Raw genomic sequence first — 20,545 nt, forward strand, 5'->3', positions numbered from 1 at the left:
GGCCAAGCAGCATCTTAGGAGCACAAAAGCTGACGTTTCGGGCCTAGACCCTTCATCTTGTCTGTTTGATGCTACAGTAATCACAACAGGTTTATAAGTTACCAAATGCTGAAGGCGAACTGTTATGACAGTGCCTTAGAGGAGATGTTGGGGAAAAGAAACCTAATCATATGTGAATCAGGGAGAGTAATAATTGGGCTGGGGTTTAAGCACCAAAAAAATGACAAATAATAATCAGCAAACCAGGGAAAGAGGGTCTCAACCCCTGGAGGGAGCAATGAAGGGACGCCATGTTCCAATCGCCAGGTCGCCTGAAGATGACACAAACAGGGGGTTTGAGCCAATCAGCAGCGTGTCGGTCGCAGTTTGATGAGGTGGTGAGCCGTGTGCAGGAGCTGGGCGCCGATGATGGGGGAGGAAAGTCGAGTCGGAGAGGTGGTGTTCAGGCGAGGCTGTGGGCAGGTAATGGCGGCTCTGGGCCTGGCCCTGGCGATCGGTGACTGAGTGGGACAGGGCTTCGGGGGCGGGTGGGACTCCGTCTTCTCTTCAGCCCGGGGACTGACATCCCGCTTACCTGCTTGTTCAGTTTCCTCCTAGTCCAGCCGGCCGCTCATTCTGTCCTTTTCCTCATTTCAGAGCGACGACTCGGATATTTGGGATGACACGGCGCTGATAAAAGCCTACGATAAGGCGGTGACCTCCTTCAAAGTAAGCTCGCTTCATGCACTGAAGTCACAGGGAACTGGTTTAGATCAAACGTTTCAACACAAAATCCCCAAAGAAATCAGAAGTTGCTGGGGAAACTCAGCAGGTCTGGCAGCATCTATGGAGAGAAAGTAGAGTTAACGTTTCGGGACCGGCGACCCTTCTTCAGAACTGATCGTACGTTCAGTTCTGAAGTTCTGTCTCTATCATGATTTAGGAAAAGGTCAACGTATGACGGTTTCTAACTAGGGTTTTCAGTTAAAGATTGGAAGTTATTTTTGAGTAGGAGATCGTGGGTTTACTTCTTGAGGCAGTGAATTCCCAGTAAAGTGAATTCCAAAAATACGCAGCAATTCTCTTACTGTATGGGGGAGGGAGTTGGGGGTTGAGAGAGGAAAGAGAGAAAAAGTTAACATTTTCAGGTGTTTTGACCTCAAAACAATTTACCTTGTGAAGCCTCTGAAGAGGACCATATGTTTCAATGAGATCACCTAACATACTTCTAAATTCTAATGAAATTTTACAATATTATTTGGAAACATGGGTTTTAAAGTAGAGGTGAATGGATTTTTGCTTTTCAGTTCTGTGAGGATGATTTTTTTTCTCTTAAAAGCTCAGAAACTCCCTTTTTTGTAAGCAGAGTCAAAATAACATTAAAGTGACCACACAAGGTATCTGATAAGATTGTTGCTGAGGTGTTTACTAACTTATGACCTATAGAAGGGGCTCAGAATCCAGAAGCAGGTTGAATTCAGAAGAAAAGATCTGTTTAGCAGATCTACTGCTAAGGGGCTCAGATTCAGTGAATTTACCTGAAAGCCAAAGAATTGCAGATGACACAAAAATAGGTGAAGGGACAGGTAGTGTTGAGGAATGGGGAGGCTACAGAAGGACATAGACATGTTGGTGAGTGGGCAAATAAACAGAAAATGAAATACAATAGACAATAGGTGCTGGAGTAGGCCATTTGGCCCTTTGAGCCCGCACCACCATTCGTTATGATCATGGCTGACCATCCACAACCAGTATCCTGTTCCTCATCCCCATAACCCTTGATTCCACTATCTTTAAGAGCTCTATCTATGTCTTTCTTGAAAGTAGCCAGAGAGTTGGCCTCCACTGCCTTTTGGGGCAGAGCATTCCATATATCCACCACTCTATGGGTGAAGAAGTTTTTCTGCAGTTCTGTTCTAAATGGCCTACCTCTTATTTTTAAACTGTGTCCCCTGGTTCTGGACTCACCCATCAGTGGAAACATACTTCCTGCCTCCAGAGTGTCCAATCCCTTATACATCTCAGTCAGATCCCCTCTCATCCTCCTAAACTCAAGTGTATACAAACCCAGTCGCTCCAACCTTTCAACATATGATAGTCCCGCCATTCCGGGAATTGACCTTGTGAACTTACGCTGCACTCCCTCAATAGCAAGAATGTCCTTCCTCAAATTTGGAGACCAAAACCGCACACAATACTCCAGGTGTGGTCTCACCAGGGCCCTGTACAGCTGCAGAAGGACCTCTTTGCTCCTATACTCAATTCCTCTTGTTATGAAGGCCAGCACGCTATTAGCTTTCTTCACTGCCTGCTGTACCTGCATGCTTGCTTTCATTGACTGATGTACAAGAACACCTAGATCTCGTTGTACTTCCCCATTACCTAACGACTCCATTGAGATAGTAATCTGCCTTCCTGTTCTTGCCACCAAAGTGGATAACCACACATTTATCCACGTTAAACTGCATCTGCCATGCATCCGTTCACTCACCTAGCCTGTCCAAGTCACCCAGTATTCTTATAACATCCTCCTCACATTTTGCACTGCCACCCAGCTTTGTGTCATCAGCAAATTTACTAATATTACTTTTAATGCCTTTGTATATATCATTAATGTATCTCATAAACAGCTGCGGTCCCAGCACCGAACCTTGTGGTACCCCACTGGTCACTACCTGCTATTCTGAAAGGAAAGAAACTGCAGATTAAAAGTTAAAACTTATCATATTATGAGGTTATATGTTTTGATAGGAAGAGGAGAGGTACACCCTACTTTCTAAATGGGGAACAGCTTTGAAGTCCAAGTACAAGATTCTCTTAAGGTTAACATACAGGTTCACTTGGTGTTTAGGACGGTAGTTGCAGTGTTGGCATTCATTTCAAGAGGGTTAGAATATAACAGCAGAGATGTAATGTAGGCACTACATAAAGTTGTGGTCCGACTGAATTTGGAATATTGTGAACGGTTTTATGCCATGTTTGTAAGGAAAGATGTTTTGGCTTTGGGGGTTCAGAGGTGGTTTACAGAAATAATCCCTTGAATGAGGGGCTTGTCATATGAAGAGCATTTGAGGACTCTAGGTATGTACGTGATGGAGTTTAGAAGCATGAAGGTTGATCAACTTGAAACTTACAAGATACTGAGAGGCCTAGATAGAGTTGTCTTGGAGAAGATTTCTCCATTAGTAGGAGAGACGAGGACCTGAGGGCACAGCCTCAGAGTTAGGGATGACCCTTCCAGAAGCTGGTGACTCTGTGGAACTCACTGCCACAGAGGGCTGTAGAGGCCAGGTCATTGAGTGTATTTGAGACAGAGAGATTGATTCTTGATTAGTAAGGGGATCAAGGCTTATAGGGAGAAGGCAGAAGAGTGGGATTGGGAAAGATATCAGCTATGATCGAATGGTAATGCGGACTGAGGCTGATTGGCCTAATTATGGTCCTGTATCTTATGATCTTTTGGAATCATCTGCTGAAGGTGCAGAAAGCCTCCAAAAATGCATGCAATTTTGGTGACTAGTGACTTAGTGAGGGGAAATAGAAATAACAATAGGAGAAACCGAGGATAGGATTTATAAACCAGTAATTGAAATGAGTGACTGATCTTTGTAGCAATGATTGTACATTTTCTGGTCTTGTGGAGTGTGTTCCTGTTGCCTTAGTGTCTTTATTTTGTGAAATATTTTGTACATGTAGATTGACTGACCATTGAAACGAACTGGAATTGGATTAGTTTATGATCCAGAGTAGAGAAATTTAGTATGAGATAGAAGGACATTTTTCAAAGTTTGGAACCTGTAGGGCAAATTCCCTGAAACAAAGGGCCAATATCTTTTGTCTTTGCCAGTGTTCTGTTTACTTAAGATTGATGCTTGCACTGTTTGGTGACCAAAAGTGCTAACGTGGCTGAGACAGAACCTATCTTCACCTAATGGTCAAATCCAATAAATGGTAAAAGTGAATTGGTAAGCAGTTAGTCTGATTTTGATGGTGTTATTTGCAGGAAGAATTTTGGGTAAGACAGTGGAACAGTTTCCGCTTTTTTTGTTAGTGCAATCACATCTAGCTGCCTACTTGTTCAGAGTATGGTCAATCATCATTTTATGTGATCTGTTAAACAGTAGTGCTAAATGGAGACTATATCTGTGATCCAGTTTGCACTGTTGATTTTTAAGTTTTGCTTGATTGGCTCCTGTGCACACTAATGTTCAAAGCACAGGAAGATCATGGCACAGTTCTTGGTTTTAGATTGCTATAGCAAGCTAGACACAGCCCAGACGGCCTCTCTGGTTTCTATTTAGTGGTGATTATTTCCCTCCTGCCTCAGCTATTTTGCTAATGGTATTCCTAGCCAGCCCAAAGGCCCTGCGTTTAGAAATGGGCCTGATATCTAGAAACATTGTAGAATCACCAGAGACCAATGGGGTGGGAAACCCCTTTAGATTTGTGTTGTATAATGTTTATTTTGCATATCCTGTTTGCTATTCCAATTTCTCTGCTGACTGACTGAAGTACCAGAGGGACAAGATGAGATGCAAACTTTTCAGCTGTCATATTTTACTTATTCCTGAACTAAGTGCAGAATTCTCCTTAAGGACATGCCATTCCATCTCAATTAGCTGACTTGCTTAACTTTGGTCAGCCTTCTGAAATGGACTGGTGCTACAGGTTTCTCCTCATTAGTCTAGGCTTTCCTAGATCAAACTGACTTTCAAAGTCTTGTTTTCTGTTTTCTATGTCTCCAGTCATTCTGAGTTTTGTGTACAATGTTTTGACAGTATGTTTCGCACTTTAAAAAGATTTGTTATTTTCAGAAGAGTAGCCAATTGTGGAGTTTGGATCAACTCTCTGACCCTGATTATGGAATTCCGAATCCAGTAGAAAAATAAGGCTTGGGAATCAGAGTTCACTGCCTGAGACCTGTTTCCACTTCTTTATATCATTCTCTTCCAATGCCACCACCACCAAACCCTCCCAACTACTCAGGGAAGTGTCTGGTTTCTGCTTTGTTCTCTGAGAAGGCAGAAAACATTTAAGATATGATGAGGATCTAAGACACTGAGTGTAGATGTCTATGATGGTTTAATCTTAAAGGACCAAAAGATGTAGGAGTAGAAACAGGTAATTCCCCAGTCGAGTCTGTTCTGGCATTCAGAGGTCATGGCAGTTCTAATAATCTACAAATCCTGATTTATCCTGATTAAGTCTTGATTCCCTTAAAGACTAATTAATTTATTTTCTCCTGGGGACTCAAAAATCTGTATCAATGATTCCTCAAATAGAGTAATGCATAATATTTTTAAATATGATGATCTCCTTTTTCTTCAGAATGCTCTGAAGAATGGCGAATATATTCAGCCGCATACCAAAGAGTGCAGTGGAACTGGAACAAAACAAAAACAGAAGAAAAACAAAAACAGAAAGAAGAGTCATGTGCATCCGGAGAGAAAGGTATACCTTTTCTTACTTAGATCCTATAAATTAAAACTACTGGGTATTTTTGGAGAGAATGTAGAAGAGAAGATAGATGTTTATTTGGTCACAGATATGATTTGGGGATGGTATGTTTCAGATGCAGAGCTCTCTGAAGGAGCAGGTTGAATATCTGGAGGTTGTGATACGTATTGATGCCAATGGCAAACGTAGAAAGACGAATTAGATAACTGGAGATTATAAGCAGCTAAGAAGGAGAAGAATGAGCAGGACCTCAAATAGAGTAATGCCGAATTACTTCCTGTGGCTTATTCTAATGGCAGTAAATATAAAAATGGAAGGACAGCCCAGACAAAAACCTGGCTAGAGAGAGGGTGAAGAGGGAGGGCTGTGGAACTGGTTCCGTAGGTGGTGAGACCTGTAAAGGAAGAGTGGATCATTCATAAATCAGGAATTCCCAAACCATGATTTTAAATCCCCACTGGGGTTTCAGGCTGATCTTTCCTGCTCCTGAGCTGGGACATAAAATGTTTAGCCCAAACCATTGGATCAGTTGCTGGAATTAAATTTGATAAGTCACCAATAGCAGATAGAATGCCAGAAGAAGTGTGGGTGACAACTGTTAAGGACTTGGCCATAATCTTTTGATACTCCTGGGTAAGCATTTACTTTCTCTTAGACCCAATTTGAGTCACATTCAATGCTTAATTGTCATTTGAGAGTTTGACAGTTCAAGCAATAGGATATTTTTGTGGCCACAGATGCAATTCAAAGATGATAAGTTGTGTTGGGTTCCCTTTTAGGAGATTCCTACACACTTGATACAAATGCAATACGCTGACTTCTGTGAACAGTCACAGTTTACGTAAGCAAGTACAAACTTTTGGAGGATCTTTTTAACATACTTAGCAGGGCTTGCGGAGCTGTGTCAAGCGATGCCGTCTATAAGGGAACCATCCTCCCTTTATATAGGTTTTTTTTAGCACAGTCAGACATGCATGCGAGGTACAATTTTTTTCTCCCTCATAGTTACATGCCTAGCAACAGTGAAACAGAGTCAGCCACCCAAAAACAATGTGTGGGACTATACAGTTCTACCTTTTTAGCCTTAGTTCAACCTCTACAGAGAGCAGAGAATAATTAGCTTACTGTATTTTGTCTGTGATACAGGGGCACCCATGAAGCAACGAATTTCTTACAGATGTTACATTTGCAGACAGCAGAACAGATATTAACCCTTTAACATTTCAGTTGCAGCTGCAGGGCTGTCTGAATGAGCAGCGTGAATATGAAAAGGTTGTGATGCATGTTGGCACTAATGGCAAAAGTAGAAAGAGGGATGGTGATATGGCTGAGGTAATCTTTATTGAGTAATAAAGAACAGTGCTAGGAATAGTGTCCTGCAGAATCAAATAACTCATTGTAGAAAGGGCTTTAAACTAATTAGAGGGGCCCCTAAACTGAGGTTAATACAGATGTTGAAACAAATGAGTACGATTTGTAAGGGTACACAACAACAAATCAGGCCATTCGACCTAACCTAACCAGCACTTACACTCGACTCAAACTGTCATCTGCCTCAACTCTGCTAAATCTACCGTTGTAACCTTCTATTCACTTTGCCTTCCTGCTAGTTTCTCCTTAATAATTCTGAAATAATTTGTAAATCTGCGGCTTGCTGTGATGGGCAGCTAAAATTGTTTCTGGATAAAAGCCAGGATGAATGTTTTGACTAAAAGTTTTCACAAGTTGAGATATGGATGATAAAATATATTTGGGCTAGAAACTGAAGAAGAATTTGATATCAACATATGTGGGCATGATTTGTGAGAGGTTATTTGTGCAGAATACAAGGCTATAATTAGTCTAGCTTGTGAAAATCTTTGTATGCCGAAATGCTGGAAATATTGAGCAGGTCTGGTAACATGAATGGAAAGGGGAATAAAATTGATGATTTGCGTCTAATACATTCTTGTGAAGAATATCATATGGAAACACAAATGTTAACTATTTTTTCTACTCCACAGATGCTGCCAGACTTGCTGAGTTTCTCCAATACTTGAGTTCAGTACTTAGTTCACATTTCCAGCATTTACAGTACTTTATCTTTAAAATATTGATGTTACTTTAAAGCTTTATATTGGAGTTGCTATTTCTCTACACTGTTGTGCACAAGCAGTACCAATGTGAGCAATGTTATGCAATAGACAACGCTGATGACATAAGTGTGTGTCAGTCTTAGGTTTAAAGACTTTTTCCTTATTTGTATTCATGCCTTTTCATATTGTTCTTTGTATTAATGATCACTTAAGTCAGACATTGATAGCTTGTGAATGGGTTTTGTTTTGTATTCAAATGTTTAAGGACTTTTTCCTTTGAATGAGAGATTGATATATTCAGTGCAGTATTTTGTTTTCTCAGTGTCAAATAAGATGCTAGAGAAATTGAAATTTAAACTAATGATTTCTGTCTTGTCCCAATTCAAAACACAGTGGCGAGTTGGTGACACCTGTAACGCAGTGTGGTCTGAAGATGGCAACATGTACTCAGCTACGATTCAGTCTATTAATGAAAAACGTGGAATGTGTGTGGTGATGTATACTGGTTATGGTAATGAAGAGGAGCAGAATCTAGCAGAGCTGCTTCCAGCTAACAGCTCTGAGGCAGAGAATGAGAGCCCTAAACAGGTGAGCAATAATAATTTGTGCTCTTGTTATGTACGTTATCTTTCAAACCAAAATCTGGCAATACTATTTAACAGCTGTTTCCTTTTTTGTGACTAGAAAAATGGGCTCAACCACCCATCAACAGATGAAAGTGATGCTGTTTCACCTGCCTACAAAGCTCGCCAATCAAACGAAACCAAATTAAAAACACCATTGGATCAGTTTACCTGGAATCACTGCCTTCCCCCTCAACCACCACAAATGCCAGGATTTGGCTTTGTAAGTGCTTGAATAGAAAAGTCTAGTGAAATTTTATTAGTGATTTTTAGATTACATTTTTATCAAATGTATGTTTTGCCCTATCTCCATAAGTATATTTTTTAAAAGAATGTTTCTGTTTCTTTTATGTAATTTACTCTGGCAACAATTTTAGTTAAGTTGAAGAAAGATTCAGTACTTCATGGCCTGCATGTGTGCATCTACCTTTTCTTAAAATTAAAGGATTATTGCCAGATTTTAAATTCTTTTTGCTGTTACTATCTTGAAGTTTGCTCATCCTGATCTGCTGAAAGCCAGTGCCCTTGATTTCTTTCTCTGTCTCTCGCTCCTGTTTTCTAGTCCATTCTTTCTCGTGTCCTGCTTTTTCTTCTTCTCAACGTGCCCAACCCCACCATGCCTCGAGCTTTATTTTGCTTTTGAGCTGTTTGCAGCTTTTGAGCAGTTTGTGCTCCTGGCATTTTTTTCTGAACAATGCACGTAATGGGAATGCGAGTTTACTACCTTGTGTGTGCGCACTGGTGCTATATAAGTGTAATTGGACTATATTTAAATGATTCTGGGCAATTCTGATAATTGTATTTACAAAATAAAGGAGAGTTCTTCTAGGCTTGAAACGTCAGCTTTCCTGCTCCAGTGATGCTGCTTGGCCTGCTGTGTTCATCCAGCTCTACACCTTGTTATCTCTACAGTTCTTTTTATTTATTCTCTTATGTAAAATGTACATTTCTAGAAATGCCAGGATTTGCCCATGCCTAATGCACTTGAGTGGTAAGAAGCCACTTTTGAGTTGTGCATCCATTTGAGGCAGGTACACTCATGGTGCCATTAGGAAGGGAATTCTGGCATTTTTTATGCCATAACATAGAAGGAGTAGAATACAGTTCCAAATCAGGGTAGTGTGTGGCTTGGATGGGATTTTGTGGTTACTGCTGCTGTGATGCATTTGCTGCTTTTGTCCGAGATGGTAAAGGTCATAGGTTTGGGAAGCAATGCATCTTGTAGATGATACACACTGCTGCCATTATATACCATTGGTAGATGGAGTGTATGTATAAGATGGCAGGCAGGGTGCTAAATCTGTCAGGCTGTTTTATCTTCAGTTGTTGAATTACTTGGGTCGTGTAGGAGCTGCTGTTATCTCAGCAAGTGCGGTGTATTCCATCACACTGTGTAATGTGTAGAAGAGTCACATTTGACTCGATACACTAATTGTGTTTCTCTCTCCACAGATGCTGCCAGACATGCTGAGTATTTCTAGCACTTTCTGTTTTTATTTCCATATTCCATCATGCTCCTGACTTGTGCCTTCTAGATGGTGGACAGGCTTTGGAAAGTCAGGAGGTGAGTTAATTGCCTTGAAATTCACAGCCTTTGACCAACTCTTGTAGATGCAAAATTTATACGGATAATTTCAGATCAGTTTCTTGTCAGTGTAACCTCCTCTAGGCAGTTGTCATTGGAAGATTCTGTGATGATAGTGCTGATGTGTGTCGGGGGGGACAGTTAGACTCTCTTGTTGGAAATGGTAATCGCCTGCTACTTGTGTTGCATGACCGTTACTTGCTCCTTAACAGTACACAACAGAATATTGTTTAGACTTGGCTCCATATTGACGCAGACTGCTTAGTGTCAGAGGTATTAAGTGACATGCAGCATTGCACAATCATCAGCGAATGTACCCCACTTCCAACTTCCAACCTTACAATGGAGGGAAGATCATTTGCTGAAGCAGGTGATGGTGTTTGAACCAGGAGGCTACCCTGAGGAACTCTTTGGGACTGTGATGATTGACCTTTAATAACCATCATCCTCCTAAAGTGCTAGTATTATTTCAAGCAGAAGAATATAAGAAATAGAAGCAGGGATAACATGCTCCATTAATAAAGATAATTCTTAGTTCCCTTATGTTAATTTACGTTAAGTTTGTTGTTTTATTTAGTTAAGGGCTTGTTTGTTTATAGACTGCCAAATTATGGGAAGCATAAAACAAAGTTGAGATCAGAGTGGAGAAATGAATATGAACAACAAAAGTGATTTCCAATTTTAATTAATCAAGTCACCAGTTGGGACAGTGATTAGAGAAAATGGTTGTAAGTCTTAATAGTGTGTGTGTGTGTGTGTGTGTGTGTGTGTGTGTGTGCGCGCGCGCGCGCGCGCCCTTACATGAATTGGCTTGCATGGAGATAATATATTAATATGAACTTTTTGGACTGAATGATCTGTTTCTCTTGCATCTTCTACGTATGTTTATATTGTCATACAATCTGCTTTCTTGTTCTCCGCAGCCTGGTGCAAAATTTCACGGTCCACCGCCTTTCCTACCTGGATGGTTACCAACAGTTCCAGCAGGACCACCAGTGAGTGAGTTTCTTGTTATGCAGTATCAGAAACTGCAGGGATAATTCTTGGAGTGGCTGCTGTGTACAATTAATTGCACTGTTGTACAGGAGCCGATAAATAATCCTAAACAAAATCAGAAATTGCTGGAAAAACTCTGCAGGTCAGGCAGTATCTGTGGAGAGAGAGCAGAATTAACGTTTTGGACCCAGCGACTCTTTGTCAGACTGATAGCTAGGAAAAAGTTGGTACATAAGCTAGAGAAGGGGTGGGTAGAGTGGGAAGGAATAAATGATAGGTGGTGATGGAACTGAGAGAGAGAAAAATGGCTGGGCAGGTAAAGGAATGGGTAAAGGTTAGCTCGGGAGAATGAATAGCTGCTAATGGGGATCATTTGTAGCTGACAGTTGGCTGTAAGTGGTAGCAGCCCATGTGATGATAAGGCCTGCTATTTGGAGATCGGGGTAACGACATGGGAAAAGGTGCTCAGGCCCTGAAATTATTGAACTCTATGTTGGGCCCAGAAGGTTGCCGGGTTCCCAAGCAGAAAATGAATTGTTCCTCCAGCTTGCACTGAGCTTCGCTGGATAAATTGCTTTAATTTGCATTTGTAGCATTTTAATGCCTAAATTAATGGGATTTTTGAGTAAGTTGCTGAATTTGTGAGCAATGGTGTGTTGCTACTTTAAGGTTGAATAACATAAAATTTGGTTAGACTTGTTTTCTGTTTCTTTGATCACAGGTTAAATTGCGCTTTGACATCTGCTCACCACTGTTAATGATCATTTAATGAGCTCAATTTAAAAATGCTTTATTTGTAAAATGTTACAATATGTCTTTAACTACATTTGTTGTATTGGAAATTGTCAAAACACAATTGTGTGGTTTAACTGTTTTCTCAATTTAAATTCTTGACTGGTTTTACTTTAACAAGTTGTGAAATGTATTAGTGCTACTTTATATTTTCTTAGTGCCCACTGTTGATTGTGTTGCTTGATTTTTATTCTTGGCCACAGTTAGAGTAGAAAAGAGTATTTTCCCATTTTTTTGTTTTGATTGCGGTACATGGATGGGAGGACTGGAGAAATTTAGCCAGATATCACTCTTACTCTCATTATCTTATCGAACATGACCTAATTAATATTCATTTGAAGTTTTTTTTCATAAAAAGGATTAGAGGCTGCTTTCACTGAAATGTAGAGACAAGAATACCTTTTACCTTTTTGGAAATTTTAAAACATTTCTTCACTGAACTTTACTTCATTCCAATATAGTTAATTCCGCCTCCACCTCCAATGGGGCCAGATTCAACTGATGAGGACGAAGAAGCTTTAGGAAGCATGCTGATAGCATGGTACATGAGTGGCTATCACACTGGTTATTATTTGGTAAGTAGTTACAATCTGAAAGTAAACTTCAATAGAACCATTAGTCTTCAATTATACACTGTGTACAAGGACTGTAATTGGTTCAATGAGATGATCATAATTTGTGTTTGTGAATTTTATTTTTGTCCAGCTGTTTTTTTTCATTTTTGTAGTCTTGAATTTTTAATGTTGATGTCACTTAACATAGAATTTTTAGAGAATATGTCCCAGACACACAAAGTATGTACATTATGGATCTAGGCAGATCAGGAAAATCACATTCAGCTCTCCGATGTGACTTAGTGAGTAAACAGTAGTAGCTTTGCCTCATCAATGTTCAGAGGTGAAATTTGTCCAAGATTATTGCTTCGTATGGTGATCTAGTTTTCCTTAGTTTATCCACAGACAGTTAGTGTTAAGAGGATTGAGTTTGTTTCTGTTCCTTCCTGCCCTGGTCACTTAGCGAATAGGAGTTGGAGTGGGCTAATCAGTCCCCTAGCCTGCTCTATCACCAACAATATCCTGGTTTATCTTCTGATGATCATTTTCCTGCACTAAACTAGTGATCCTGTGGGAGGAAAGAAATTTTTTTTTTAAACAGAGTTTTTCACGCAGTGAGTAATTAATTAGATTCTAGAATGCATTGCCTGCAAATGTGGTGGAGGCAGGTTCATTTGAGGCATTCAAGATGCCATTGGTTAGAAATAGTGTGCAAGGGTATGGGGAAAGGTAGGAGAATGGCACTTGGTCATGATGCTTGTTTGAAGAGCTGGTGCAGGCATGATGGGCCAAATATACGTCTCCTGAACTGGAACAGTTCTGTGATTCTGTAATTTTAATTTTTAGCAAACTCCCATCTTCATCTTTAATATAGAAACAGAGAATAGAGGGAATGTAAAAGTATAGTTGCTTTATTTATACATTTACCCTGATTATACTACTACTGTGCATTTGCTCACTCACTGATCTTGTCCAAATCACATGTATCTCTGCATCCCCCTCACAGCCCATCTTCCCATCCAGCTTTTTGTCGCCTGCACACTTGGAAATTTTGTATTTAGCTGTCTCATATAGATCATTTAAATAGTGGAAATAGCTGTGGTACCCCTTAGAACTCAGTCAGAAAATGACCCATTTATTTCTCATCTTCATTTGCCACTGCCAATCAAGTCTGTATTCATTCCTGTAGAGTATCCCCAATCTCAAGCGCTTTAATAATATATGCCAATCTCTTATATGAGATATTACCGAAGCCTTCTGAAAGTCTTAAGTAAACCACATTCACTGGTTCCCCCTCTTCAACATCCCTGTAGAATTTAATTTCACTTCTGTAAATCCATGCTAACTCTGTCCAGTTCTACCACTGTTTTCCAGTGCTCTGCTATTAAATCTTTTTTGATGGTCTCTGTCAGTTTCCCAACAGCTGATGTCAGACTAACCAGTCTAAAATTCCCTGTTTTCTCTTTTCTTTAACATAACTGGGTTACGTTAGCTACCCTCCAATCCATTGGAAGTGTTCAGATCTGTAAAATCTTGAAAGATGACCGCTGAAGCATCCATTGTTTCTAAGCCACTTTCTTGAAGACTCTGGGATGTGGATTTGTCAGCCTCTAACCTCATCAATTTCCCCATTCTCATTTCCCTACTAATAGTGATTTCCTTTAGTTTCCCCCCTGTCACTCGGCCCTGTGTAACCCAGCATAGCTAGAGTATTGTGTGAATTTCTGGAATCCACATTATAGGATGGATTGATTGAACTAGAGAATTTTAGTTATAAAGAGATATTGGACAGACAGGGATTGTTTTCCTTGGAGCAGTGGAGACTGAGGTGGCTACATAATTGAGATGCGTATAACTGAGTGGCATAGATACGGTAGACAAGAAGGAAATTTTCCCTTCATGAAGGGATCAGTGAGCAGGGTGCACAGATTTAAAGTAAGGGCAGAAGGAGATGTTTAGAGGAGATGTGAGGGCGTTTTTTAAAAAGCAGTGTGTGGTGGGAATCTGGAACTCTGCCTGTGATCGTGGGAGAGGCATTTAAGGATGTATTTAGATGCACACTTGTGATGCCAAGGCTTATGGATCTTAGGCTGGAAAATAGGATTAGAGTAGGCATGTGTGAGCTTTTGCTGCAGACTTTTTGGGCCAAAGGGATTTTTCTGTGTTGTAACCTGTGATGCACTCTAAAACCTATTTTCACCAGAACATTGATCATCTTACCAAATATTTTAGGCTCTATTTTGTTTTGTTATGTGATGCCCCTGTGAATCACTTCAAGATATTTCTTATGTCCAAGGTGTTATATAAAAATGTTGAGGACAAAGACAAGTTTGACACCATTGTTCATTCTATATTTTCCTTAGGGTCTCAAGCAAGGGCGAATGGAAGCAGGCATGGGGAAGAATCCTCGTTCTTAGTTTGTTAGAAAAGTAAGCATACTTATTTTAATCAGTTCCTGAAGGTACTGAAACTTGTATGTTTGCTGTTTCAGACTGGATGTCAACCCTGTGATAAATCAATATGTATTAACTTAGATGGCTATTAACCGAGAGAATCTCCAAGCTATTTAGCTGTGGAGGGAATTGGAACCAAAATGATTGTGTTCTTATCCCAGGTTCATGTCCACCTGGGACCATTAAATGAGAAGCTGTCGGTCACGTTTTATTGCTGCTTTATATTCCAGTAGCACAAAAGCAATTGTAGAGCCCAGTTTAGTGTTCAGACTTGCATTTGAAGCTGATTCCTTTTCTTTTTTCGGGGTACCATCAGTGTTTTGGCATGTGGGGATTGGTGGCAAAGCCAGCATTTATTGCTCATCCCTGATTTCTCCTGAACTGAGAGGCTTGCTAAGCCATTTCAGAAGGCAATTAAGAGTCAACCACATAACTGTAGGTCACACATTGACGAGACCAGATGAAGACAAAAGATTTTCATTCTCTAAAGGACCTGAATGATCCAGATGGGTTTTAAGACACTGGCAATAGTTTCATGGTGACCATTACACCAGTTACTTTTTAACTTCCAGATTAATTAATCGAAGTCAAACTCCCCCATCAGCCTTGGTGGAATTTGAACCCTCATCCCAAGAACATTAGCACGGGGCTTTGGATTGAGTCCAGTGCCGTTCTGCCTCCTCCCGTCCCCAATTATTTTTATTCATTTTCCAGAACAAAAATAAATAAACACAACCTGAAAACACTTCCTAATGTTAGGTGGGCTCTTGTGCAAAGTGGCAGTGCCTGTACCTCTGCACCAAGAAGCTTGGGTTCCAGTTCCACCCGCTGCAGAGTTCGGTCTGAACAGGTTGATGAGAGAAGATCTACTTCCCTTCTAATTACAATTGTTAAGGCAAAATGAGATTATCTCAATAAACATTCCATTTTTGTTTGTTTTTTTGAATAACTAATTCCCTGAGGTAAATTGTTAGATGCATCACATGTTATGATACAAGCTGCACATACTGTTCTGAATTTGTGCAGAATCCTGTTTCTGGATCTTAGAAGGGCCAAAATGGTAGTTGGTACCTTTTGTGTGGTTCATATGAACAAGGGGCAAGATTAGGTCACTCAGCTGTTTGGGCCTGCTCTGCCATTTAGTAAGATCATTGTAGATCTGATTTTGATCTTGAACTCCACATTCCTGCATATCCCCATCATAATCTTTCAATTTCTTGGTAACCAAACATTTATCTACCTCTGCCTCTGCCTTAAAAATATTAAAGATTCTGCATTCACTGCCTTTTGAGGAAGGGAATTTCAAAGACTCAATTCTGAAAGAAAAAAATGTTTTCTCGCCCCTACCTTTATTGGGTGATCCCTTATTTTTAAATTATGACCCCTTGTTCTAAACCGTCTCATACAAAGGGAACATTCATCTGACATCCAGCTAACCAAGTCCCCTGGGATCTTACATACCTAAATTTAAGTCTGATTCTTTTGAAACTTAAGGATACAATTCTAGCATGTCTAACTTTTCCCAGTAAGATAATCTGCTTATTCCAGGCATTTGTTGAGTGAACATTCTCTGAACTGCTTCCAACGCATTTCATTCTTTTGTAAGTGCGGTGACCAGCACTGTGCACAGTACTCGGATGCCGTCTCACCATTGCCCATTATAATTAGAGAATAACCCCGACCCTTGCATTCAATTCCCCTTGCAATAAAACGTAACAGTCCATTAGCTTTCCTGATTACTTGCTGTACCTGCATATGAAGCTTGTATGATTTGTGCACGAGGACACCCAAATCTCTGCAACCTCTCATCATTTATTCTTTTTACTAAAATGGACAATTTCCCACCCTGCCACATAATATTCCATTTCATAGAACATAGAACAATACAGCACGTACAGGCCCTTCAGCCCACAATGTTGTGCTGAACTTTTACCCTAATCCTAAGGCCTGTCTAACTTCCACCCCTACCTTAAACTATCATCCATATCCCTATCAAATAGGCGCTTAAATGCCCCTAATGGAGCCGACTCCACTATCCTCTCCGGCAATGCATTCCATGCACCGACCACACTCTCTGAGTTTAAAAAAAACAACCTCTGACGTCTCCCCTATATCTACCTCTACTCTCTTTAAAACTATGCCCCCTTGTAATAGCCACCTCCACTCTAGAAAAAAGTCTCTGGCTGTCCACTCTATCTATGCCTTTGCTCATTTTGTACACCTCTATCAAGTCACCTCTCATCCTTCATTGTTGTAAAGAGAAAAGCCCTAGCTCTCTCAACCTTTCCTCATAAGACCTTCCCTCCATTCCAGGCAACATCCTGGTAAATCTCTGCACCTTTTCCAATGCTTCCGCATCTTTCCTGTAATGATTCGACCAGAACTGGATTCAGTACTCCAGATGTGGCTGAACCAGGATTTTGTATAGCTGGAGCATAACTTTACTGCTCTTGACCTCAATCCCTCTATTAATGAAAACAAACATGCCACACACCTCCTTAACAACAGTATCTACCTGGTTGGTAGTTTTCAGGGAACTGTGGACATGAACCCCAAGATCCCTCTGCTCCTCCACACTACCAACAATCTTTCCGTCAACCCTGTATTCTGCTTTCAAGTTTGTCCTTCCAAAATGATTCACCCTCACACTTTTCAGGACTAAGACCATAAAACATAGGAGTGGAAGTACGGCCATTCGGCCCATCGAATCCACTCTGCCATTTAATCATGGCTGGTGGGCATTTCAACTCCACTTCCCTGCAGTCTCCCCGTAGTCCTTGATTCCTTCTGAGATCAAGAATTTGTCAATCTCTGCCTTGAAGGCATCTAACGTCCTGGCCTCCACTGCACTCCATGGCAATGAATTCCACAAGCCCACCACTCTCTGGCTGAAGAAATGTCTCCTCATTTCCGTTTTAAATTTACCCCCTCTGATTCTAACGTTGTGCCCATGGGTCCTAGTCTCCCTGCCTAATGGAAACAACTTCCCAGCGTCCACCCTTTCTAAGTCATACATTATCTTGTAAGTTTCTATTAGATCTGTCCTCAACTTTCTAAACTCTAATGAATACAATCCCAGGATCCTCAGCCGTTCATCGTACGTTAAACCTAGCATTCCAGGGATCATCTGTGTGAATCTCCGCTGGACACGCTCCAGTGCCAGTATGTCCTTCCTGAGGTGTGGGGCTCAAAATTGGACACAGTATTCTAAATGGGGCCTAACTAGAGCTTTAAACAGTTTCAGAAACACATCACTGTTTTTATATTCCAACCCTCTGGAGATAAACGACAACATTACATTCGCTTTCTTAATTACGGACTCTACCTGCAAGTTAACCTTTAGGGAATCCTGGACCAACACTCCCAGATCCCTTTGTACTTCTGTTTTATGAATTTTCTCACCTTTTAGAAAATAGTCCATGCCTGTATTCTTTTTTTACAAAGTGCAAGACATCGCATTTGCTCACATTGAATTTCATCAGCCATTTCCTGGACCACTCTCCTAAACTGTCTAAATCTTTCTGCAGCCTCCCCACCTCCTCAGTACTACCTGCCTGTCTACCTATCTTCGGATCATTAAACTCCATCTGCCACTTCTCAGCATAGCTCTGCATCCTATCAATGTCCCTTTGTAACCTAGAACAGCCGTCCACACTGTCCACAACGCAACCCACTTCATATCGTGCACAAACTTACTAATCCATCCTTCCCCTCCTTCATCCAGATCATTTACATAAATCACAAATAGAAGACGACCCAAAATTAATTTTGTGGTACACCACTCGTACTTGAGCACCATGTTGAATATTTTCCATTCACTACCACCCTTTGTCTTCTAAGGGTCAGCCCATTCTGAATCCAATCTGCAACATTTCCCTCTATCCCATGCCTCCTTACCTTCTGCATGAGCATACCATGGGGAACCTTATCAAACGCCTTACTGAAATCCATATATATCACATCCACTGCTCCACCTTCATCCATGTGTTTGTTCACCTCTTCAAAGAATTCATTAAGGTGTGATCTACCCCTCACAAATCCATGCTGACTATCACAAATCAAACTGTGCCTTTCCAAGTGATCATAAGTCCTCTCTCTCAGCGTCCTTTCCAATAATTTGCCCACCACTGACGTAAGACTAACTGGCTTGTAATTTCCAGGTGCTTCCCTATTTCCTTTTTTGAACAAGGGAATTACGTTGCCCCTCTCCAATCTTCTGGCACTATACCTGTGGACAACGAAGACAAAAAAATCATTGCCAAAGGCTCTGCGATCTCTTCCCTCGCTTCGCATAGAATCCTTGGATAAATCCCAACAGGCCTGGGGACTTATCTATCTTCAAGTTCCTCAAAATTCCTAGTACATCTTCCTTACTAACATCAACCTCCTCTAGTCTACCAGCCTGTTTTACACTGTCCTCCTCTACAACTAGGTCCCTCTCAGTTGTGAATACCAAAGAAAAGTATTCATTAAGGACTTCTATCTCTTTTGGCTCTGTGCACAAATTCCCTTTACAATCTTTGATCAGCCCTACATCAGCATTCTTATTTTGACCCATTATGGATGCTGTCTGTCTTTTACACAACTGACCATCCTCTCTCTCTCTTTGTCATCAGATTTAGCTACCAAACCTCCAGTCCTTTCATTAAAATCACTTGGATAAATTGAAAGAGTTGAGACCCCAGCACTAACCCTTGAGACACATCACTTGTTTTACATATTTTTCCATAAGCGGTATTATGCTGATAAGGTTTGAAACTACATTATGGAAATTGTATTGATAGATACAGAGTCCATTGAGCTTTTACCCATCATGCATGCTGTGCTTCTGTGCTTGAATTGGTGGAATAAACTGATCTTTTCTTCTGCAGGTGAACGTTTCTCTCCCAAGGAGAGGAGTGCATCATTTTGCAATGGATTATGTTCAAAATGTTATTGGTTTCTGTATGAATAAGCCATTGTTTGGGGATCCTTGGGATTGAGTATCTGCTTTGTACTGAATAGTGAATAAAGTATTTTGATTTCAATGCTTATGTTTTTTAAGAAAATGTGTGCTGATTCATTTTGGATGCCACATGAACTGGAAAGTTCTTAATATTATCACTCAGTTTTTATCCAGATTGTCAATATGCAACATTTTGGAATGGATGGGCTGTGGATATTCTTTGAATCTTAAGCTTTTGACATCATTGGTTCTATGGAAGGGGAAGATAAGATCAGAAATAACGAATAGGGAGTGTATGCTCTTTGGTTCATTTCCTGACTCCTTAACACCTTTCCATCATCTTCAATGACATACATTCAAAGTAATGAGAGACTCTCTGCTTAATTATTTATAAAACCACTTGATCATTAGCTGCACCATACCGAGTGGGGCAGCATTTATTGCCCATCCATAATTTCCCTTGTGAACATAGTGAGTTACCTTATTCTTGGGTATAAGTAATCTGACAGTGATGTTGTGAAGCGAGTGCCAGGGTTTTAACCCAGTCATCATTATCATCATCATCAACGGTCCCCTGCAGACAAGGATGACTCTGTCTCAGTCTGTAGTTGGCTGTAAAGACCGATGTGACTGCCACAGGCAGGTACACTTGGGGTAGATCATGGTCATAGGAAGGGATGGATGGGGCACTGGTGTGGCAGTGCACTCCTTTTGCTGTTTTCACCTGGCCTCCATTTATTTTACCCCAGATGGCAAGTCTCCACGTTCTCAATGCCTTCCCAGATGCTCCTCCTCAACTTTAGATGGTTTTGGGCCAGTTTTTCGAGGTGTTTGTGGGAATGCCACAAATTGCCCAAGAGGCTTTGCGGCCAGTCACATGAAGGAATGGATGATTGCATTCTAGCAAGAAAGTCATGTGCTTGGAGGTGGTTGTGTTTCCTAGTATCTATTACTGTTGGTCTTTGAGATGGTAGAGGTTACGGGTCTTGGTGAGTTGCTGTAGTGCTTCTTGTAGACAGTACACGGTGCTGCCACTGTGCATTTCTAGTTCAGACAGTGAATGTGGAGGTTTATGAGTAGATTATC

General features: G+C 40.7%; 1 protein-coding gene across 1 annotated transcript; it reads left to right on the forward strand.

Moving 5' to 3' along the window:
• Positions 1 to 332: 332 nt before the first annotated feature.
• On the forward strand, positions 333 to 19,541 carry smn1 (survival of motor neuron 1, telomeric). Its single transcript, XM_048527548.2, has 9 exons — positions 333 to 462; positions 637 to 708; positions 5,308 to 5,430; positions 7,905 to 8,099; positions 8,196 to 8,357; positions 10,643 to 10,714; positions 11,969 to 12,082; positions 14,425 to 14,490; positions 19,386 to 19,541. Exons 1-8 carry the CDS (start codon positions 406 to 408, stop codon positions 14,476 to 14,478), a joined length of 849 nt encoding a protein of 282 aa, XP_048383505.1. The 5' UTR covers positions 333 to 405; the 3' UTR covers positions 14,479 to 14,490; positions 19,386 to 19,541.
• Positions 19,542 to 20,545: the final 1,004 nt, after the last annotated feature.

Source organism: Stegostoma tigrinum, chromosome 3 (assembly GCF_030684315.1).
Source record: "Stegostoma tigrinum isolate sSteTig4 chromosome 3, sSteTig4.hap1, whole genome shotgun sequence".
NCBI lineage: Eukaryota > Metazoa > Chordata > Chondrichthyes > Orectolobiformes > Stegostomatidae > Stegostoma > Stegostoma tigrinum.

Bases quoted from the DNA above. Each gene is read 5' to 3' on its own strand.
- smn1 (XM_048527548.2), top strand. From the start codon at position 406: ATGATGGGGGAGGAAAGTCGAGTCGGAGAGGTGGTGTTCAGGCGAGGC. The intron at 8,100-8,195 runs GTGAGCAATAAT...TTTTGTGACTAG, and splicing joins AGAATGAGAGCCCTAAACAG to AAAAATGGGCTCAACCACCC. The intron at 12,083-14,424 runs GTAAGTAGTTAC...TATTTTCCTTAG, and splicing joins ATCACACTGGTTATTATTTG to GGTCTCAAGCAAGGGCGAAT.